Raw genomic sequence first — 20,710 nt, 5'->3', positions numbered from 1 at the left:
TAGCTGATCATGGAGCTCTGCTTCGCATTTCCTGAGGCTGTAAATTTCTTTACCCATCGCGCAACTGAACTCTTATCAAACACAGCATCGGCATACACTGCACACAAATGTTTATTGATGTTCACCATGGTTTCTTTTTCTGCAAGCTTTTTCAATAATAGCATGCTACTTGCAACATGAGTCATATGTAGATGCCATTTTGAAGCCGTACTACGGCTCTGCCATCTGCCAGAGTTGTTCGAAACTTCACTGGTGCACAGAACAAACATCAAATGTGAAGCACCAACAAGGACATTTGTCTGGGTATATTAATGGCTTGTTTAAAATATGTGGGTATTACTTACTGAACGACTCTCGTAGAAACTACCCCCCACAAGTTAACAAACTACCCCCTGGTCATGTTCTAGGAATTCCTTACCTCCCATTTGGCCTCACCATCCTTCCCCAAACCCCTTCCTAAGAACACCAACCTTTCAGCAAAAGAAAGAATAGCCAATACACAGCCTCAAGACAGACCTCACCTAGTCATCCTACCTGCATATAAAGGTTCTATCACTGTCGTTATGAATCACAGTGGCTACCTGGCAGAAAGCCTTTGCCAATTGTCTGACTCTACGAGAGTGATCCAAGCCCAGAAGTTGAACATAACCACCAGTCCCTGCATACGGACTTAGGCCCTTCCCAGAACCTCTCTCTGAATCCATTTCCCTCCTCACCCCCAAGACACCTCACAAACCCACTCCCCAAAATCCACAAATCCATCAATCCTGGATGTCCCACTGTAGCTGGTTAGTGCGACCCACAGAATGAATTTCACCCCTCATTGGCCAACAGCTGCAACCAACTGCCCAAAATGTAGCCTCCCATATCAACCACTTCCTTCACCAACTCTCCACCTCTCCCACCTCTTTGCCTCCAGTATCCCTACTTGTCACTGTTGATGCCAGTTCCCTACACACCAACATACCTCATGCCCATGGTCTTGTTGCTATTGAGCACTAACTACCTCTCTCAACATCCTTCAGAATACAAACCCTCTACCTAATTTCTCATCCACCTTACAAACTTTATCCTAATACACAACTACTTCTTTGAAGGGAAAGTATAAAAAAATTGTGTCACCGCATGGCACCCTCCTATGCCAACCTGTTTATATGCCATCTAGAGGGAAAACTCCCTTGCCTCCCAAAACACAAATCCCTGGTATTGCTCAGATTCACTGACGATATCTTCATGATCGCGACTCAAGGCCAAAGCATCTTATTCTCATTCCTTCACAGCCTCAACACCTTTTCTCCCATCCACTTCACCTGGTCGTCCTCAGCTCCGTGTGCCAGATTCTTGGACACAGACCACCTCCTCTCTGATGGCTCCATCCACACCTCTGCCCACATTAAACCCACCAATCACCAACAGTACCTACATTTAGACAGCTGCCATCCCTACCACACTACAAAATCCCTCTCCTAAAGCCTGGCCACCTGTGGATGAAGTATATGCAGTGATAAGAGCTCCCTTTGCCAGTATGCTTAAGGTTTCACAATGGCCTTCACAGACAGGCACTATCCCCAGATTTCCTGTGCTGTATACTTATACATTGCCAACCCTCCCACCACCCCCAAGAACTAGGTACAAAGAAGTGCCCCTTTTTGTCACCCAATACCACCCTGGAGTGGAACAACTAAATGACATTCTTCATCAAGGCTTTGACTACCTATTATCACATTCTGATATTAGGGGCATCCCACCTAAGATCCTTCCCATCCCTTCTAAAGTGGTGTTCCACCATCCACACAACCTGCACATCCGAACCTATCCATATGCCACTCCCAGTCCCAATCCCTTTTCATATGAATCTCACCCCTACCCCTTATCTAAGACACAGGTGCAACACCTGTCCAATCCACCCACCAGCACTTCCTATTCCAGTCATATTACAGGCTTATCCTATCCCATCAGAGGCTGTGAAAATAGCCATGTCATATACCAAGTATGCTGCAATCATTTCACAGCTTTTAATACAAGTATGACTACCAAAGGATGAATGGCAACTGCCAGACTGTGGCAAAAGAGCAAAGTGGAGCATCCTGTGGCACAACATGCAGATGCACATAACATGCTTGATTTCAGTGGCTACTTCACAATCCAGGCCATCTGGATCCTCCCTGCACCACCAGCTTTTCTGAACTGCGCAGATGGGAGTTATTCTTACAACATATCTCCTGCTACCAAAATTATCTTGGCCTCAACCTGCAACAAACTACTTCCCCACATCCTCCACTCACCAGTTTCTGCCCCTCTATCCTATAACCTCCTCCCAATTCATGACCCCCACCTTTACTGTGCTCGCTTTTTGCTAACACACCCACCAGTTTTTTTCCCCTCACTGTTCCTCTCCTTTTCCACTCTCGTCCCCCAACCCCCACCCAGAGACTCCCAGCACTGCCCCTGGCAGCATTTTCCTGTTGCCTTATAAACCCTGCATATTCCACCAGACATCGCTCTTCTCTCTCTCTTCTTCCCCCTCCCTCACCTGTACTCTGCTACCCCTTCTCCTTCCACTGCTGCTTTCAGTTAATGCAACAGTTGAAGTCCGGCCTAGAGTGGCCAGAGATGGTGGTCATGTGTGCAGGAGATGTTTCTGCTTGTGTGAATTTGCGTGTGCTTTTCTTTCATTTCTGAAGAAGGCTTTCACTGAAAGTTTAGTGTGTAACGGTCCTTTTGTTGTGCCTATCTGCAACTCAATGTGTCATCTTTATGTTGATTAGCAATCTATTCTTTTCATAATTACTGATATTCTGACCAGGACACTTTCCACTGTTTAGTATTATAGTTTACAGATCGCTATAAACAAAGAATGGCAAATAATACTTAACTGGATAATGCAGCTTTAATTGGTCTAATATTTTGGCCTTCTTCGAAACAAATAGGTGGAAGATCCAAATTCTTATCATGTCAAATTACTCACCTTTTTTCTGCACGAACTTTCTTGCCACACTGTGAGCATGTGTACATGTTATCTCCCTCTAATGTATCCTTTACTGTAACTTCATCAAGTGACTCATACAGGTTACGCATGTCTGCAACTTGGCAACGAACAGTGTAAAATTCCTCCAACTTTCGACTTACATGTTCACAATCCTGTGAAAGAAGTGTGGAAATGTAAATTGCTGTGCAGAAATGAAAATGATGTTTGACACTGAAGACGTGTCAGTTTACTCTCTTACAAATCCTCCAATAACACTTATTTCTATAAAGGATAATATGGATACAGTCTAAAATGGCACTTGGTACCTGTGCCTTCAACTACAAAATTAAGGTTCTTACTCATTAGCACAGTTTTTATGATTTAAACCTCAAAAATGTTGTCTGAAATGAGCACATCTATGTGATTTTGCTGTTTAAAAAAACCACTGAGTTATATTAAATAAGGAACTTGTTGAAACAATGACTTTAAGTGCAAAGAAAGTATAGGAAACACTAAATGAAACCCTATATACCATTATACACAAGACTGTAGGCAAGTGGTGGTGTGGGTTTAAATGTTAAAACAAAACAAGTGGACTGTACCTCTCAGAAAAATGTGTTCCATGTAGCAAAAACTGCGAAAAAAAATGGACTGATTTTAAGCTATTGAAAACATAGTTTCTGTTTTCTGGAGGCAAGCACAGATTGGACACGCTAAATTAAACACACAAAATAAGATACATTCTGAATGATGAACAGAATTAAAATAATTTAGAGTAAATTTGAGGAAATGATATTTGAAGAGACTTAAAATGCATGAACAGTGTACGAGATGAAATTTTTGTAATTGCCCAATTACAATATTTAATTTTTTAATGTATCAGATAAATTGATACTGCAATTAATACTCACTAGCGAAACAACATTGTTGCTTATGACGCCTCCAAATAATGTCTTGACAAGTTTCTTTAACTCAGGAGTCATTTCTTCAAGTTTTGAAACCAAGTCTATAAAAAACTCTGCCATGTCCTTCTGTTCACCAGTATTCAGAGGTTGATGGTCCATGGTATATACTTTACAAAAACTGCGTGGATTGTATGCCTTTCGTTCACTCTCCTATAACACATATTTATAATGCATTTTGCAGTCATAGTTCTATTACTCAAATAATTACAAAAAAAGTACACCATTTTTAGAAGCTTTGTAGTGAGGATGAAGAAGTGTGTTCTATCTACAATCTTTCAAATAGTAAAATTGTAAATTGTCATCAACAATCTGAGCCAAACAAAATAGCTGTGGGAATAAATGATCTAATATTCTGTGGGAATAAATGATCTAATATTCAGTAATCACATTCTGTGAAATTTTAAAATCATTTCAACGCACAAATACGCAAAGAGAACTAATTTTGAAGAGCAATATGGGGACATCTGGCATACAAAAGTACTGAAATTGTCACTTGATTTCTGCATCTGTAAATCACTCCAACTGAAATAATCACTGAAAATCTTTTCCAAGCGAATCATAATCTTGGATGATCTAATTTGAAGTGAATTCTAACTGTAATGTGTATTTAAAATAATAATAATAACAATAATAATAATAAAATAAAAACAATTGACAAAAATCATGAAAATTAAAGTAATAATATGTGTTCACTCTGACTCTGATCACTATCTCCCTACAATTAAATCATAATTTCTACCTGTCACAACCTAACTACAGAAATCAATGACATAGAAAATATTTGCACCAGACAAAACTAAATAGGACAGAATGGCAGAGCGCATTAAGAGAAAGAGCAACATGAGGAAAACTTGAGAATGTTCTGTGAAGGGTTTAAACTACGAACAATTTAAACAACAAAGAAGTGTAATATATACGACAACAACTAGACATGAAAACAACTATGACAGTGAAGTTAGACACTACCAAAAATAAAGAGAGGGAGAGAACGACCATGTCAAAAGGACATCACCTGTATGCCTGCCATGGCAAGCATTACATTTCAACTGAACTGGAAAATGGGATACAGGTCGGCTAACAATGAGTTGGAGATAACAGTTTTGTTACATCCCTTTGGTTTCAGAATAGACTCCTTGAAATTGAAGAAGAAGGAGTAAGAATTAAAATATTATCAAGAACCAAGGACTTGCTTCAGAGGTGAAAAAAATGTAGAGTGGGCTTAAGCAGTGCTGGAAACAGTGAAGTACTTGTGAAATACATGCGACGGCTCCTATGCTGTCTAAAACTGAAGCAAAAGTTAGAATTTCCATAGTTTCATAAAAGATATCGGTGTGCCACCCACTGCTAGTGAAATTAACGATGTTATTAAAACTCTAAATAATAACGGCAGTATACAGGTAGTATACAGTGTCAGGAAGTCATTTCTAGGAGTATTTGTATTGAGTGTAGCCATGTACGGAAGTGAAACATGGACGATAAATAGGGAGACCAAGAGATGGATACACTAAGCAGATTCAGAAGGATGTAGGTTACAGTAGGCACTGGGAGATGAAGAAGCTTGCACAGGATAGAATAGCATGAAGAGCTGCATCAAACCAGTCTCTGCACTGAAGACCACAACAACAACAGTATACATGTCTCCACAATCTGAACTTTCACAATTATAAATGAATTTTTATTACTTTATGAAGAAACCTGGAAAACAGAAAACGTCTCTGAAGAATGGAAAATTGCATCCATTCACACTGCATAATAAAAGTGACAAACAAGATATCAACATCTACAGAGGCATATCCCTTTTGCTTGATACTCATAAGATTTTCTCAAAAATTTTGCTGGAAAGGGTAGAAATTTGCCGTAATTTAGGTGATTTTACCAAAGGTTGATCTTGCTCCAGAGCATATTTAAAATTTATAATCTGTAATTCCAGAGATACTAAATGGCCTGAGCGAAGTGGTGCAGTGGTTAGCACAATTCACTCTCGTTCTGGAGTATGACAGGTCAAATTCCCATCTGCTTATCCTGATTTAGGATTTCCATGGTTCCCCAAAATGCTTAAGGAAACTGCTGGCATGGTTCCTTTTTAAAATGTCATGGCTAATTTCCATCACCATTCTTTCCTCATCTTCCCTTGAGCCTGGCCTCTGACGACATCACTTATGCTAAACCATAACTTTCCTTCTTTCTTCCAGCAATATACAGCCGTGGCTGTCATTGATAAACAAAGGACTTGTGACTATGATGACAGAAAATCCTTAACGTAATCCAGGAATTGTGATTTAAATTAAAATTAGAAATTGAATGTCTGAGTCTCTTAGAAAAAAGTCAATTTACAGATGAAACATCAAATTTGTTGAAAATAAATACAGGAGTAAGACAAAATGATGATTTAATTTCAGTATTCTTTAATTGCATTCTGGAGAAAATCCTAAAAATCTTGAACGAAAAAATTATCAGAACATAAAATTTAACCAACAATGCTGGGAGAAACAAAAAAGTTTTTTCAGTAAATATATGGTGATAATTTTGTGATCTTGTGCTTTCTGAAGGTCTAGCAAAGGTAATGATTCAAGTGTCTCAGAAAAACCAATTTTGTAACAAAAATAGAAAATTCTTCATAATTTTTACTATGAGATATAGATTAAATTGAACAATAGAAAATTACAAGGCAAATGTGCTCCAGAAATAACGGGCTCCAAGAAATTGAAAATAATGTTGAATTTCATTACAACATAGAATATATAACAGACACATTAAGAAAGAGGAGACTGATAATCTCCAGTCATTTGCATAAAATAGACAGCTCTAAATTAACCCAACATTTTCACACTTTACTGGCAAAAGAGTCAACAGCAAGTTGTGATAGAAAACAGTCATGAAAGATTTACAATGGAATGACACAAGAGAACGAGAAGCAACAGATGGCTGGAGTTTTAAAATAAAACTGTCACAAATGAAAGGATCTACAACAGGGAAAAAAAGATGTACTGAAAGTCATGAAAGTGGATGAGAAAGATTGAAGTAATACTGGCAAAGGGATACTAAACAATAGAATAAGAAGCACTGAATTTGGCTTCTTGTCCTCAGAAAGCAGCAAAAAAAAAAAAAAAAAAAAAAAAAAAAAACGATTAATTGTCTTATGGATAAGAATCCAAAAGGAGAGACATTGAGCTGCAGCAGACACAATAAAAAGACTGCTATACATTTGAGCTTATGGTCAAGAGGCCTTCAACTAAAGTAGGAAACACATACAATCACAACCCCTGACTCTGGGTCGCGCGCGCGCGCGTGTGTGCGTGTGTGTGTGTGTGTGCGCGCGCGCGCGCGCGCGCGCAGCATGCTTGTTTCAATGTGTTTGTTTTCTACTTTAGAAGGTCTTTTGGCAAAAAGCTCAAATGTACAGCAGTCTTTTTTGTATATATCTGCTACTCAGTGTTCCCTCTGTATGGTAAGCATCAATCTATCCTTTTCATAATGCTGTCATTATTCCATACCGGTTTTTCCACTGCTTGAGAATAAAAAAGATGATGTTACAATGTTATGAGTTACCATGGCTGACTACATCAACACTGCACTATTAAATGCCCATTAATCCTGGCTGCTACAATGGGCATATACACTTGGGTGTCTGTATGTGTGAATGTCTGTACTCTTATGAGAAAAAGAGCAAGAGCTTGAAAGCTAATGCTAACTATTTTACTTCTTTCTGAGTGCCACGCACCAGTAAGTGGCTGCCTTTCCCTTATTTTATGTATTGCTCCATCCAGGGCTTTCAATTATCGGTATACAGTCTCAAATAATATATTTTTAGCCATTTCAGCCGTATGAGTCATGATGAAATTCATAATCACATAAATTATTCTGACTGTTGCATTGCTCAGAACAAGTGATACAGAGGACCATGTTATATTCAAGGACCATGTTACCTCCAAAAACATCTCTTTATTTCTGAAAGATTACAAAAAACAGGTAAAATATTCCACACAGTTTTCTACATCACTTGGCTTCAGTTCTTGTATGGTTCAAATGGCTCTAAGCACTGTGGGACTTAAAATCTGAGGTTATCAGTCCCCTAGACTTAGAACTAATTAAACCTAACTAACCTAAGGACATCACACACATCCATGCCCGAGACAGGATTCGAACCTGCGACAGTAGCAGCAGCGTGGTTCCGGACTGAAGCGCCTAGAACCGCTTGGCCACAGTGGCTGGCTCAGTTCTTGTATCCTAGTGTAGTAGCAAGCAAGCAAGCACTCGCCACCTGTCATTTTGAGTAGGACCTTCCTGTGTTTCATCATAGGCATCAAAACAACTTTCTGCATAGCAGAACAAAGTATCCCATGGCAAGAATAACTGTTCCCACTGTATAAAGTGTAAGCAACATATTTTGGATCACACTCTTTGAGGGGTACCATATTCTCTCTTATAGTACTGCTTTCTGAACATACAGACCAAAATGTTCATGCAATGCAAAGCCCGGGATGGAATAACATCAATATGAGAAGGATAGAGGAGGCACTGAGTGACAGACAGACATAATGAAAAGACTAATACATTTTTAGCTTTCTTGCAAAAAAGTAATTGTTCAAAAAAACACACACACACACACACACACACACACACACACAGAGAGAGAGAGAGAGAGAGAGAGAGAGAGGTACTGTCTGCAGCCACTAGGGCCCGACTGGGCTGCATCTATGGCCTGACTGCGGGATGGGTCCACACTTGACAAGAGCAGAAATATGAGGTGGGTGGTGGGGGTTAGGAGGAGACATGGGGGGGGGGGGGGATAGCAGGGGAGGGCTCGGGGAAGATTATGTGCTACTGTGTGAGCTATCAGGGACATGGTGGGAACAGCACAAAGAATCAGTCTTATGTGTTGGAGGAGGAGGGTGGAAAGAGGGGATAGGAGAGGTTTAGAGAAGGGGAAAAGACTAGTAGGTTAGTGGGTGTGCTGGTGGAGAATCCTCCCATTACCACCTATTCCAGTCCTGTCACGGGCATCTCCTACTGCACCAAAGACAGGGCTCTCTGTGAAAACAGCCATTTGATCTACATAATACGATGCAACCACTGTGCTGGTTTCCACATGGGCATGACACTAACAAGCTCTCTGCCAGCATGAATGGCCACTGCCAAATTGTGGCCAACAGACAGCTGGTCCATCCAACACAACCAACCAACTCTGTATCCTGTCCCCACCATGTCCGTGCCTGCTTTCACAATAGCACATCATCTTCTCACATCCCAATCCTGCTATCCCTACCTGTCCCCACCCATGCCTCTTCCCCTTACCCCAACCACCCAACACAGGTAGCTGCTCTCATCAGATGCATATGGAGCCCACAGTCAGGCCAAAGTAGCTGTATATCATCGCTGTGCGCGCACAATAGAGAGTGAGTGTGTGTGTGTGTGTGTGTGTGTGTGTGTGTGTGTGTGTGCGCGCGCGCGTGGGTGTGTGTGCTGCACACTTGTGTGTGTGTGTTATCCTTCCCCTTTCCATTTCCATTTCCTTCTTACTATATAACTTGTAAAGAAGAGAATGTACATCTGAACATATATACTCCCTTTGTCAAAAAGTACAAAAGTTTGCAATACTAAAATGTAACAAATGTTGCTTTTATGTTACACGTCAAGTGTGCATTCTTGAAATGATCTTGGCCATGTTTCCGCACAAACTCACTAGGTGGCAGGGCTGTGCTTACCAATACACTGTTTGGGTTCTTGGCGCATTACTTACAGTGATACAAGGATAGCTGATTATGAGCAAAGATGAACATTAAATCCTGCATTACGCTCGGCAAAATCTCTAGTGAAATGTGGACAGCGATTACGCAAGCATTGCAGGTAAGGCACTTTCAAGAACTCATGTTTGAGCGGCAGGTTCAGTGCAAGACACTCCCAAAGCTGGTTGCCCATCTACAGCACATACCAATGCAAACATGCAGCATGTAAGGCAATTATTGAAGAAGACCGTCATGTAAGTGTGTGTGCAATATCAGAAGAACTTAATTTGAATCATGATGTGTGTCATAAAATTTTAACAAAGATTTAGGGAAACGGAAACTTTATGCAAAACCTCGTCTCACAAACAGACGAACAGAGAGAGGAAAGATGATGAATTTCTGCTGAACTAATGGATGGACGCAGACATGATCTCAAATTTCTGTCAAAAATTATTGCTGGGGATGAAAGCTGTGCTACCAATATTATCCTCATTAGGAAGTGTCAAAGTGCCGAATGGTGGAGTCTTGGATCACCAGCCTCAAAAAGTCAAACAACCACTTTCAAGAACAAAAACAATATTGATCGAATTCTTTGATAGTAAAGGATTAGTTCACCATGAGTATGTTCTTGCAGGTCAAACAGTGAAGCAAACTCTTTAATCACAGTCTTGAAATGTTTGCAACAGGCGATTCAATGTTGTTACCCTGATTTGCATTTGAAAATTTCACTGGTTGCTTCCAAGACCTCCAGAAACATGGGCATAAACAGACAAGGAACTATTGCTTGTAAGTGCAATTTTATATTTTTGAAAAATCTGTCCTGGAACTTTTCTGACAAAGGGAGTATTTATCCCAACTCCTCTCTCAGACACACCATCTTATTCCTTTGTTTAATGAACTTTACATTTACTTGCCACTGATTCTTCACTTTAAATTACAGAAACAACTTCTTTATAAATATGTGCTTTCATGGTTGTAGGTTGGCCCTTATTTACTCTACCAGTTTTGGCACCTTAGTCTATGATAGACAGCCTTCCTAAACATTATTCTTACTTCATTCATTCACACACTGGCTTCTGTATATGTAGGACAGCCTTGAGAGATGTGGACTGACATATAAGTTACACATGAACGTTAAGATACATATACAAACAGGAAGTACCAAATTTAAGAGAAATAAATTTCATAAAACTGAGTCAAGCCATATACACAATAAGTAATACAACAGAAAGAAAATGAAATAGTTATCATACATACAAGAAGATAAGCAAACATGCGCTGTAGCTCTCGAAGAGTCATCTCGTGTTTGCTTGATCCATCACACTGAGCCTGCAGAATGGACGATCGTGCCTGTGGCATCATGTACAGATGCTGCATGCATGAAGCCATGTAACATGTAGCACCTAAGTTCGTCAGACCAACAAAACCACAGTCCGAACGACCATCTTCATGAGGCCAGTAATCCCATGGGTATGGTGAATGCGGTCCTGGTCGATGTTGTTCCAGCAGCTTTTCATGTAATATACGATAGTTTCCTGGTGACTCCTTTGCTAGTTCCACCAACAAGTCATAGGCTGAAGACCGTGAAAGCTGTGACTTGCACTTTGGTACATATCGCTTACGTGGATTTGGCAGTGCGAACAGAAGATCAAAAACCTGGAAGACATTGAAAAGATCTATCAGTTCCATCTCTTGGCTCCACAATTAATATCCAAATTAAAACAGAATTTACAGCTAATATATGTTATCAACATGATTGTAAACTCAAACATAAAAATTAATGTTGATAAAAATATTCATTTTAAGAATGCAAGATAGATTTTCAGACTGTCATGCACAAATGTGGAAATATCTTAATACAATAGGTAAACAAATTATAAATTACCTCTATCAGAAAATCTTTCCCTTCTTTGCTGTTTTTGAATGGCGGGTTATGTTTAAGCACATTTGACATGAGATTCAGAAGCCCAATGAGACCATCATCTTCCACAGTGTTGTGTCTTGTTTCTAAATACTCTCGTGTCAAGATGGATTGAGAAAGCCTCTTTGCAAGTCCATCAATATCAATTACACAGCTCTGCGGATCTTCTATACTTTCTGTAAGACATGTGAACTCTGTGATATCAAAAATGATGGCATAAATCAAGACAGCTGGGACAACGAAAATTATATCAACCTAGCACAATAGTCTAGTGTTAAAATTTCGAATTGTTACATTCACTAACAAAATGAATTCATCAGTGAAAACATTAAGCAGAGCTCAAAAAAGAACAGCTTTGTCACTCTGGCCTAAGATGTGCCTATCAGGATTGACCAACCACCATGTCATCTTCGGCCAATAGCGTCATTTGGATGCATTGCAGAAGGGTGTGGGATCAGCACACCTCTCTCCTTGCCATTTTCAGTTTTGCAGACCTGGGAGCTACTACTTCTCACTGAAGTATCTTCTCAATTGGCATCACGAGCCCAAGTCGGTCCCATTCCAGACTTCTCACCAGGGAAAAATAACTGAAGTGCTGGGAACTGAACCCAAGTCCTCCGCATGGCAGTCAGCCATGATGCCCATCAGCTACAGAAGCAGTTGAGAAACATTACACTGAAACCATGTAATATGTATGTGGAAAAGAAGAAACTAAAAGCAAGATGCGGGAAAAGTGCTATGAAACAGGCAGCTAATCTCTAATATTTGAGCAAGGAACTGTTAATTTTTTTAAATAAGACGATTTTTTGGAGACAAAAAAATTGTGTAGGAATCAAAACAGCTTCTGCAAGCATCTGCCATATGTAACTCAGATGTACAGAGTTTACAAAATCCAGAGAGCTGTAGATAGCAGAGCCCAAGTTGATGCCATGTTTACTGATGTATGGAAAAAGCTTGAACAGTATTTTGCACCATTACCTAGCAAATTGAACACATACACTCCTGGAAATGGAAAAAAGAACACATTGACACCGGTGTGTCAGACCCACCATACTTGCTCCGGACACTGCGAGAGGGCTGTACAAGCAATGATCACACGCACGGCACAGCGGACACACCAGGAACCGCGGTGTTGGCCGTCGAATGGCGCTAGCTGCGCAGCATTTGTGCACCGCCGCCGTCAGTGTCAGCCAGTTTGCCGTGGCATACGGAGCTCCATCGCAGTCTTTAACACTGGTAGCATGCCGCGACAGCGTGGACGTGAACCGTATGTGCAGTTGACGGACTTTGAGCGAGGGCGTATAGTGGGCATGCGGGAGGCCGGGTGGACGTACCGCCGAATTGCTCAACACGTGGGGCGTGAGGTCTCCACAGTACATCGATGTTGTCGCCAGTGGTCGGCGGAAGGTGCACGTGCCCGTCGACCTGGGACCGGACCGCAGCGACGCACGGATGTACGCCAAGACCGTAGGATCCTACGCAGTGTCGTAGGGGACCGCACCACCACTTCCCAGCAAATTAGGGACACTGTTGCTGCTGGGGTATCGGCGAGGACCATTCGCAACCGTCTCCATGAAGCTGGGCTACGGTCCCACACACCGTTAGGCCGTCTTCCGCTCACGTCCCAACATCGTGCAGCCCGCCTCCAGTGGTGTCGCGACAGGCGTGAATGGAGGGACGAATGGAGACGTGTCGTCTTCAGCGATGAGAGTCGCTTCTGCCTTGGTGCCAATGATGGTCGTATGCGTGTTTGGCACCGTGCAGGTGAGCGCCACAATCAGGACTGCATACGACTGAGGCACACAGGGACAACACCCGGCATCATGGTGTGGGGAGCGATCTCCTACACTGGCCGTACACCACTGGTGATCGTCGAGGGGACACTGAATAGTGCACGGTACATCCAAACCGTCATCGAACCCATCGTTCTACCATTCCTAGACCGGCAAGGGAACTTGCTGTTCCAACAGGACAATGCACGTCCGCATGTATCCCGTGCCACCCAACGTGCTCTAGAAGGTGTAAGTCAACTACCCTGGCCAGCAAGATCTCCGGATCTGTCCCCCATTGAGCATGTTTGGGACTGGATGAAGCGTCGTCTCACGCGGTCTGCACGTCCAGCACGAACGCTGGTCCAACTGAGGCGCCAGGTGGAAATGGCATGGCAAGCCGTTCCACAGGACCACATCCAGCATCTCTACGATCGTCTCCATGGGAGAATAGCAGCCTGCATTGCTGCGAAAGGTGGATATACACTGTACTAGTGCCGACATTGTGCATGCTCTGTTGCCTGTGTCTATGTGCCTGTGGTTCTGTCAGTGTGATCATGTGATGTATCTGACCCCAAGAATGTCTCAATAAAGTTTCCCCTTCCTGGGACAATGAATTCACGGTGTTCTTATTTCAATTTCCAGGAGTGTATTTACAGAGTAAACAGAATGTCAGCCAGTCATTCCTAATGGGGAGACATTATCCAATTTAAAACTATCACTGCTGCTGTTCACGTGATAGATGAATGACTCAAGAGAAAAGATTTGTAACTCTCAGAGGATGTTGACAGATTATATAGTTGTGGTGTCACCGCCAGACACCACACTTGCTAGGTGGTAGCCTTTAAATCGGCCGCGGTCTGTTAGTATACGTCGGACCCGCGTGTTGCCACTATCAGTGATTGCAGACCGAGCGCCGCCACACGGCAGGTCTAGAGAGACTTCCTAGCACTCGCCCCAGTTGTACAGCCGACTTTGCTAGCGATGGTTCACTGCCTACTTACGTTCTCATTTGCCGAGACGATAGTTTAGCATAGCCTTCAGCTACGTCATTTGCTACGACCTAGCAAGGCGCCATTATCAATTACTATTGATATTGTGAATCATGTACCGTCAAGACCGACGTTCATCATTAATGGACTAAAGTTAAGTATTCCACCAGTTACGTCCGTTTTTCTAAATTCTAATTTCCTTGTCATGCTCCAGACCTCACACTAGCCTGTGTGAGCTAAAACGCGTGCATTTCGGCTTCCTTTAGTAAAACGGTGTTGGCTCTCTTGCCAACCACAACAATAGTTGTACACTGTAAGTTCAAGTCATTAGAAAATTGTTATGAAATGCAGGAATTCTTGTAGATAATCAACACTTGGTGCAAAGACTGGCAGCTGACTCTCTAAATAAATATCCTTAACATAATGAATGTAAACAAATGAAATGGTCAAATATTGACTGACTTCTAAGATTTGTTATCAGTCATGGGAATCACTCAACTATCAAGCTGGGAGAAAGCAGATAAACTAAGATTTACCTGAAGAATCCTCAGGAAGTGTTATTTACCCTGTTGCTTCATAACCTGGGTTTTGAGTAACTGAATCCACTTTCCCTTCTTCCCTTTCTTTCCCCTCTCTCCTCCCTGATGAAGGAACATTTGTTCCGAAAACTAGGAATGTAAATTTTCGGTTCTGTTTTTTGTGTATCTATCGGCTGTACTGAGCTGAGGTAAGTACTGGCCAGCCCCTCTATCTCTTTGTTAGTATTTACATCACAAATTAAGTAACATATGCAATAATAGATTTTTTGGACATACAACATTGAGGTTTTTAGTGCTCATTCCAAAATCTTATACAAGGATAAAACTTGACATTGTTCTGCTACAGTAAACGGATATTGTTTCTTTATTTTAAAAAGAAGAAGAAGAAGAAGAAGAAGAAGAAAAAACCACGTCATTTGTCAGTTCGAAAACTTGTGATTTAAAAAACACAAGTCAGCTATTCTGCAACAGACTAAAACAGCTTGCATGGCAGTTTACACTGGAGTCATAACAACATACTACTTTTAACATTAGTATTATACTCACCACGCCAACAACTAAAATAAAAACTAGGTTAAAAGGGGGCCTGATCTCCACCCTAGAATCAAAATATAAAATTCACTGTGTTAAAAATGTGGCACACTGTGATTTGTACACTGTAAACACCACATATTAAAGTCCCTCGACATCAGAGCATGCAGCCATGTATTAATAAAGAGCACCCTTTTTGGAGACTTCTGATGATGATTTTGTGTCACTGGAGTGACTTAACAGTTTATTTCACTGACTGTAGCTCACTGCCTTTCATCACCAGACTTTACTCAGCCATGCCCTTTTCGAAGGGATCATCCCGGCATTTGCCTTAGGAAATTCAGGGAAAATATGAGAAAAATAAATATGCATGGCTAGATGGGGAACTGACTCACATTCATTCTGAATGGGATTACAGCATCTTAACCACTCCTTTATTTCAAACAATGTATTTGGAGAAGGGGTAACTTCACGTTAATGAAACCACTACTCTAAGTAATCACTTGATAATGGCAGAATGCAGGATACTTTCTAGTGGTGGTGGTGGTGGTGGTGGTGGTGGTGGAAATCCAAGTTAAACACTGCCATTTTCTGGGCAACATATCCTGAGCCAGTTAATTGCCGATTACAACATTAATAGACAATCTTACATCACATCCTCAAGTTGTATTGTGTTAGTTTGTTGGAACAGTTCACTGAGTTCAGGACATCTGGCACAATTTGTTCTTGTTTTCCTTAATTATATGAAAGCCTCTTGCTTTCATCATTGCCACCAGAAGAATCTGAGGATTTTGAACCTCCTTTGAACTGTGCTCTGTCAATGCTTGAAGAGTTGCACTCTTCACTTCACTAGAGAGAAGAGCATTTATTCTTTGCACATGCAGCTACAGGATTAAAAGTTAGATCCAGTGAATCCTTTAACACTGGAAGTCTAGAACACCTATGATACCTTAAAAACCACCCACTCTATTGGTACATAATACACTATGTGGTTAAATTCGTTTTCATGTGGTTTTACACATCCTCACAGTGTGGGTGGATATCATTAAATATCCTTTCTCTCCAAACAATTTTTTACTTAAAATCAGTGACAATTTCTTAAGTTCTTGAGTATAAATAAAATTTATGATACTAGCAAGAGCGAAAAATATATTAAAGCTATGAAATTTGAATCACGAGGAATATTTTATGCTAACTATGTACAAGCCACACGCACTACAGAGCAGACTCAACAAGCAAACAATCTACTGATTAGCAATGTGGATGAGCATCACAAAGTAATGAACACAGGCAAAGTGAGGTTGCCAAATATACGAAAAAACATGACCAAACCGACAATTACATAAACTATACAGCATTTAGATACAGCAGATCCATCTCAGATTTATAGACACGTTGATTTACACACGAAATTGAATAAATTATAGATGACAAAAGAAACATATACATCACCCTTTGATACATAACAAAAACGGGGCATGAGAAGAAGAAATCAAACATCTTCCCCACAACTGAGGCAGCAGATTAACACTAAAGGATAATAATCTGCCCAGAGATTATAAAGAATTAAGAGACCTACTACATCATATCTACACCAAAAGAAAAGAATTTCTGGATTAACACAAGATGTATTGAGGGCTTATTGGAGCCCACGAATGAACTGAATTCAAGCCCCGACTCCCGTCCCCCCAGTGCTACATTTGAACACACTTCCCACATGGCATAAATAATCCTAGAGATGAATGCAATAAGAAGTTTCTTTGTAATGGGTGCACTTAGAAAAAGGGCAGAAGAAATGGAAGCTGATCTTTGGCATATTCAGGAGCCATATCTGAAAAATGGGAAACACACACATCACATCCGGTGGATGTGTTGGTCCTCTCCTGGATGCATCGATGGTTCATAAACGACAAACTAACCAAAGCCCCACAGAAAAACATATACATATTTCTTACAGGTCAACTTTCATTATGCAGAAATCCTACAGTTAAATTAGAAAGCATCTCTGTCACCACTCAAACAATAACTTGGAGTCCAGCTGGACAAAAATCACTTCTTCACACAACGCTTTCAAACAATTGTACACAAAGCAAGTAAAATTATACACCAAACTGCCTGTGCTTCAGCACTACAAGCTACCACACCACGCAGAGAGAACTTATCATGATGAGATTTTCATGACCATCACAGGCTATGCAGCAAGTGTTTGGGCACACAAATTTCGGTGCACATAGAACAGGCAAATCATGTGATGTGCACAGAGTTGTGTGCTCCTCTGACTAACAGTGGCCTCTGGCACTACGCCAACTGATGTTTTACTGTTGATACTCGGAGTCTACCCAGAAGACGTTACAGTAAGATATCATGTAACCCCCAATGCCTACAAAAGTCCAAGAAATCTTAGATTAAAGGATAACAATCATGGCCCAACACCTCAATCGAAAAATGGGAACATGGCAGAATGACTGGGACAACAGTGAAACAGGTCAAAGAGTCTACCAGCTATCCAGTGCATTCAGAATGCCCAGTGCTCAGTTACCTAAACCCCTGTTGGTACACTACCTAACTACGCACCTGCATCGGTCTAACAGGGAACACAATGCCTGTCATCAGTATTGTATATGAATTCAAACAATGGAAAATCCAGGGCGCCCACACACACACACACACACACACACACACACACACACACACACACGACCAGAGTCTCTGCCAGCAGCCTGACTGTGGTCGTGTGTGTGTGTGTGTGTGTGTGTGTGTGTGTTGCATTTGTGTTTGCGTGTGTGGTATATTTTTGACTAGGGCATTTTTTGGCCAGAAGCTTATTTTCAGAAAGTTTTTTTTTTTTGTTGTGCCTATCTGCGACTCAGCATCTCTGCTAAATGGTTAGTAGCAACTATCTTTTTCATAGTACTGTTATACGAGAAAACTTGACCACATTACCTTTAACTGTGATGTTTATAATGGAATTAGGGAAACAACAGAGACTAATCAAGCACTATACGAACTTACAAGAAAGAATCAATGGTGAAAAAGACAAATTTTCCAGGATACAGCAATTACAAAAGCTCTCACACCCTGCATAGAATCACCACAGGAGCACTAATGTGAATAACAAAGTGCTGACAATTGCAACTAGAGTTGAGGAAGATGTGAATAAGAGAGCTGCATTACAGAATGAGTGTGCACAACCACGCTTACAGTGACACACTAGGCAGAACCTGCAGTACCATGTCAGCCCCACATCAGAGCAGCATCGTATTCCACCTAAGCGATGGAAACAAGCATAAGCTTGTCGAAGAGAGGTGCATAAAACAAGTGTGGCACGGTGCCTTAAATTATTTAAGTGGTTTGTAATTGTGATTCCTAGGTATTTAGTTGAATTTAAGGCCTTTAGATTATACTATCTATTGTGTAATTTAAGTTTAAAAGATTCCTTTTACCACTCACTTGGATGACATCACACTTTTCATTATTTAGGATCAATTGCCAATTTTTGCACCACACAGATATTCTTTCAAATATTTTTGCAATTTGTTTTGACTTCTGATGACTTAACTAGATGATAAAATGACAGCATCATCCGCAAATGACCTAAGATGGCTGCTCAGACTGTTTATATACATAAGGAACAGCAGCGCGCCTGTAACACAAGCTTGAGGAATGTCGGAAATCACTTTTGTTTTACTTGATGACTTTCTATCAATTACTAAGAACTGTGATATCTCTGACAGGAAATAATGAATTCAGCCACATAACTATCAAAAGCCTTCTGGAAATCTAGAAATATGGATCAATTTGAAATCCTAAGTTGATAGCACTCAACAATGTTTTCTAAATCCGTGTTGACTGTGTGTCAATAGACACTCCTCTTCAAGGTAATTAATAATGTTTGAGCACTATATATGTTCCAAAATCCTACTGCATATCGACATTAATGATAACATCCTGTAATTTAGTGGATTACTCTTACTGCCTTTCTTAAACACTCGTGTGACCTGTGCTACTTTCCAGTTTTTGGATACAGACCTTTCGTCGAGCAAGCTATTGTATATGACTTAAGTATGGAGTTACTGCTTCAGACTGGACTGGAAGACTTGCTTTTATTCAGTGATTTAAATTACTTCAATTCTCAGAGAATGTCTATTTCTAAGTTATTCATGTTCACAGCTGTTTTTGATTTGAATTCTGGAATACTTACTTTGTCTTCTTTGGTGAAGGAATTTCGGAATGATGTGTTTAGTAACTCTGCTTTAGCAGCACTGCCATCAATAGTATTTCCACTGCTATTGTGCAGAGAAGGCATTGATTTGGTCTTGCCACTAGCATACTTTACATATGACCAGGATCTCTTTAGATTTTCTGCCAGGTTTTCAAGCAAAGTTCAACTGTGGGTACTATCATAAGCATATTACATTGAAGTCCGCACTAAATTTTGAGCTTCTGCAAAAGTTCACCAAAAAGTGATGATTTTGCATTCATTGAAGTTTGGCATGCTTTTTTTCGGTATTGCTATAACAATGTTCTTACCTGTTTTGTGTACCATGGGGGATCAGCACAAACTTTTGCTTATTTATTTGGTAAAAGTCTCTCAATTGCTGTCGATACTATTTCTTTGAATTCAAGCCACATCTGGCTACACTTACACTGTTAATTTGCGGTGGAGATTGTCTCTCAAGAACGCATCAAGCAAATTTTTTTCTGTTTTTCTGTGATTTTTTATACACATATTTTTCGTTTACTTTTGGAGGAGTTAGTCTCACTACGTCAAACCTGTGTTCAGTAATCCCTGTACATGTTCTGATGCTCATTACTGGCTCAGAATTATTTGTTGCTACGGGTGAAGTGTGTGTTCACAATCGTTTATTATTCAAGTGGGCTCATGAACAAACTGCTCAAACTAATTTTCAGAGAATCTGTTCAGCACAATTTCCAATGATGTTTTATGTGTACCTCTGGATTTAAACATGTATTTTTGCCAAAATATCAAGGGTAAATTGAAGTCACAACTATAATTGTACAAATTGGGTACATGTTTGAAATTAGACACAAGTTTTCTTTGAAACTTTCAGCAATTGTATCATCTGAGTTGGGAGGTCAGTAAAACGATTTAATTACCATTTTATTACAGTTGCCAAGAATGACCTCTGCCCACATTAACTCACACGAACTATCTACTTCAATTTCGGTACAAGGTAAGCTACTACTAAAAGCAACATTCCTGTCGACCATGCTGCAAATTGTAAGCTCTGCTTTATCTTGCAAGTAAGACTGGCAGCCTTTAGCACTTCTGATAGTT

At 40.6% G+C, this 20,710-nt stretch overlaps 1 protein-coding gene across 1 annotated transcript in view; it reads right to left on the bottom strand.

Annotated features, from left to right (window-relative positions):
• Window positions 1-20,710, bottom strand: part of LOC126263189 (ubiquitin carboxyl-terminal hydrolase 34) — a 524,696-nt gene that overhangs the window by 226,732 nt on the left and 277,254 nt on the right. Inside the window, exons 28-31 of the mRNA XM_049960250.1 lie at window positions 11,545-11,756; window positions 10,917-11,315; window positions 3,880-4,083; window positions 2,969-3,141 (exon numbers count right to left, since the gene is read on the bottom strand). Coding sequence (XP_049816207.1) covers window positions 2,969-3,141; window positions 3,880-4,083; window positions 10,917-11,315; window positions 11,545-11,756 — 988 coding nt within the window. The remainder of the gene's footprint in view (window positions 1-2,968; window positions 3,142-3,879; window positions 4,084-10,916; window positions 11,316-11,544; window positions 11,757-20,710) is intronic.

The sequence above is a fragment of the Schistocerca nitens genome, chromosome 1, assembly GCF_023898315.1.
Source record: "Schistocerca nitens isolate TAMUIC-IGC-003100 chromosome 1, iqSchNite1.1, whole genome shotgun sequence".
NCBI classification, from domain to species: domain Eukaryota; kingdom Metazoa; phylum Arthropoda; class Insecta; order Orthoptera; family Acrididae; genus Schistocerca; species Schistocerca nitens.
This window is presented reverse-complemented; position numbering and strand designations above follow the sequence as displayed.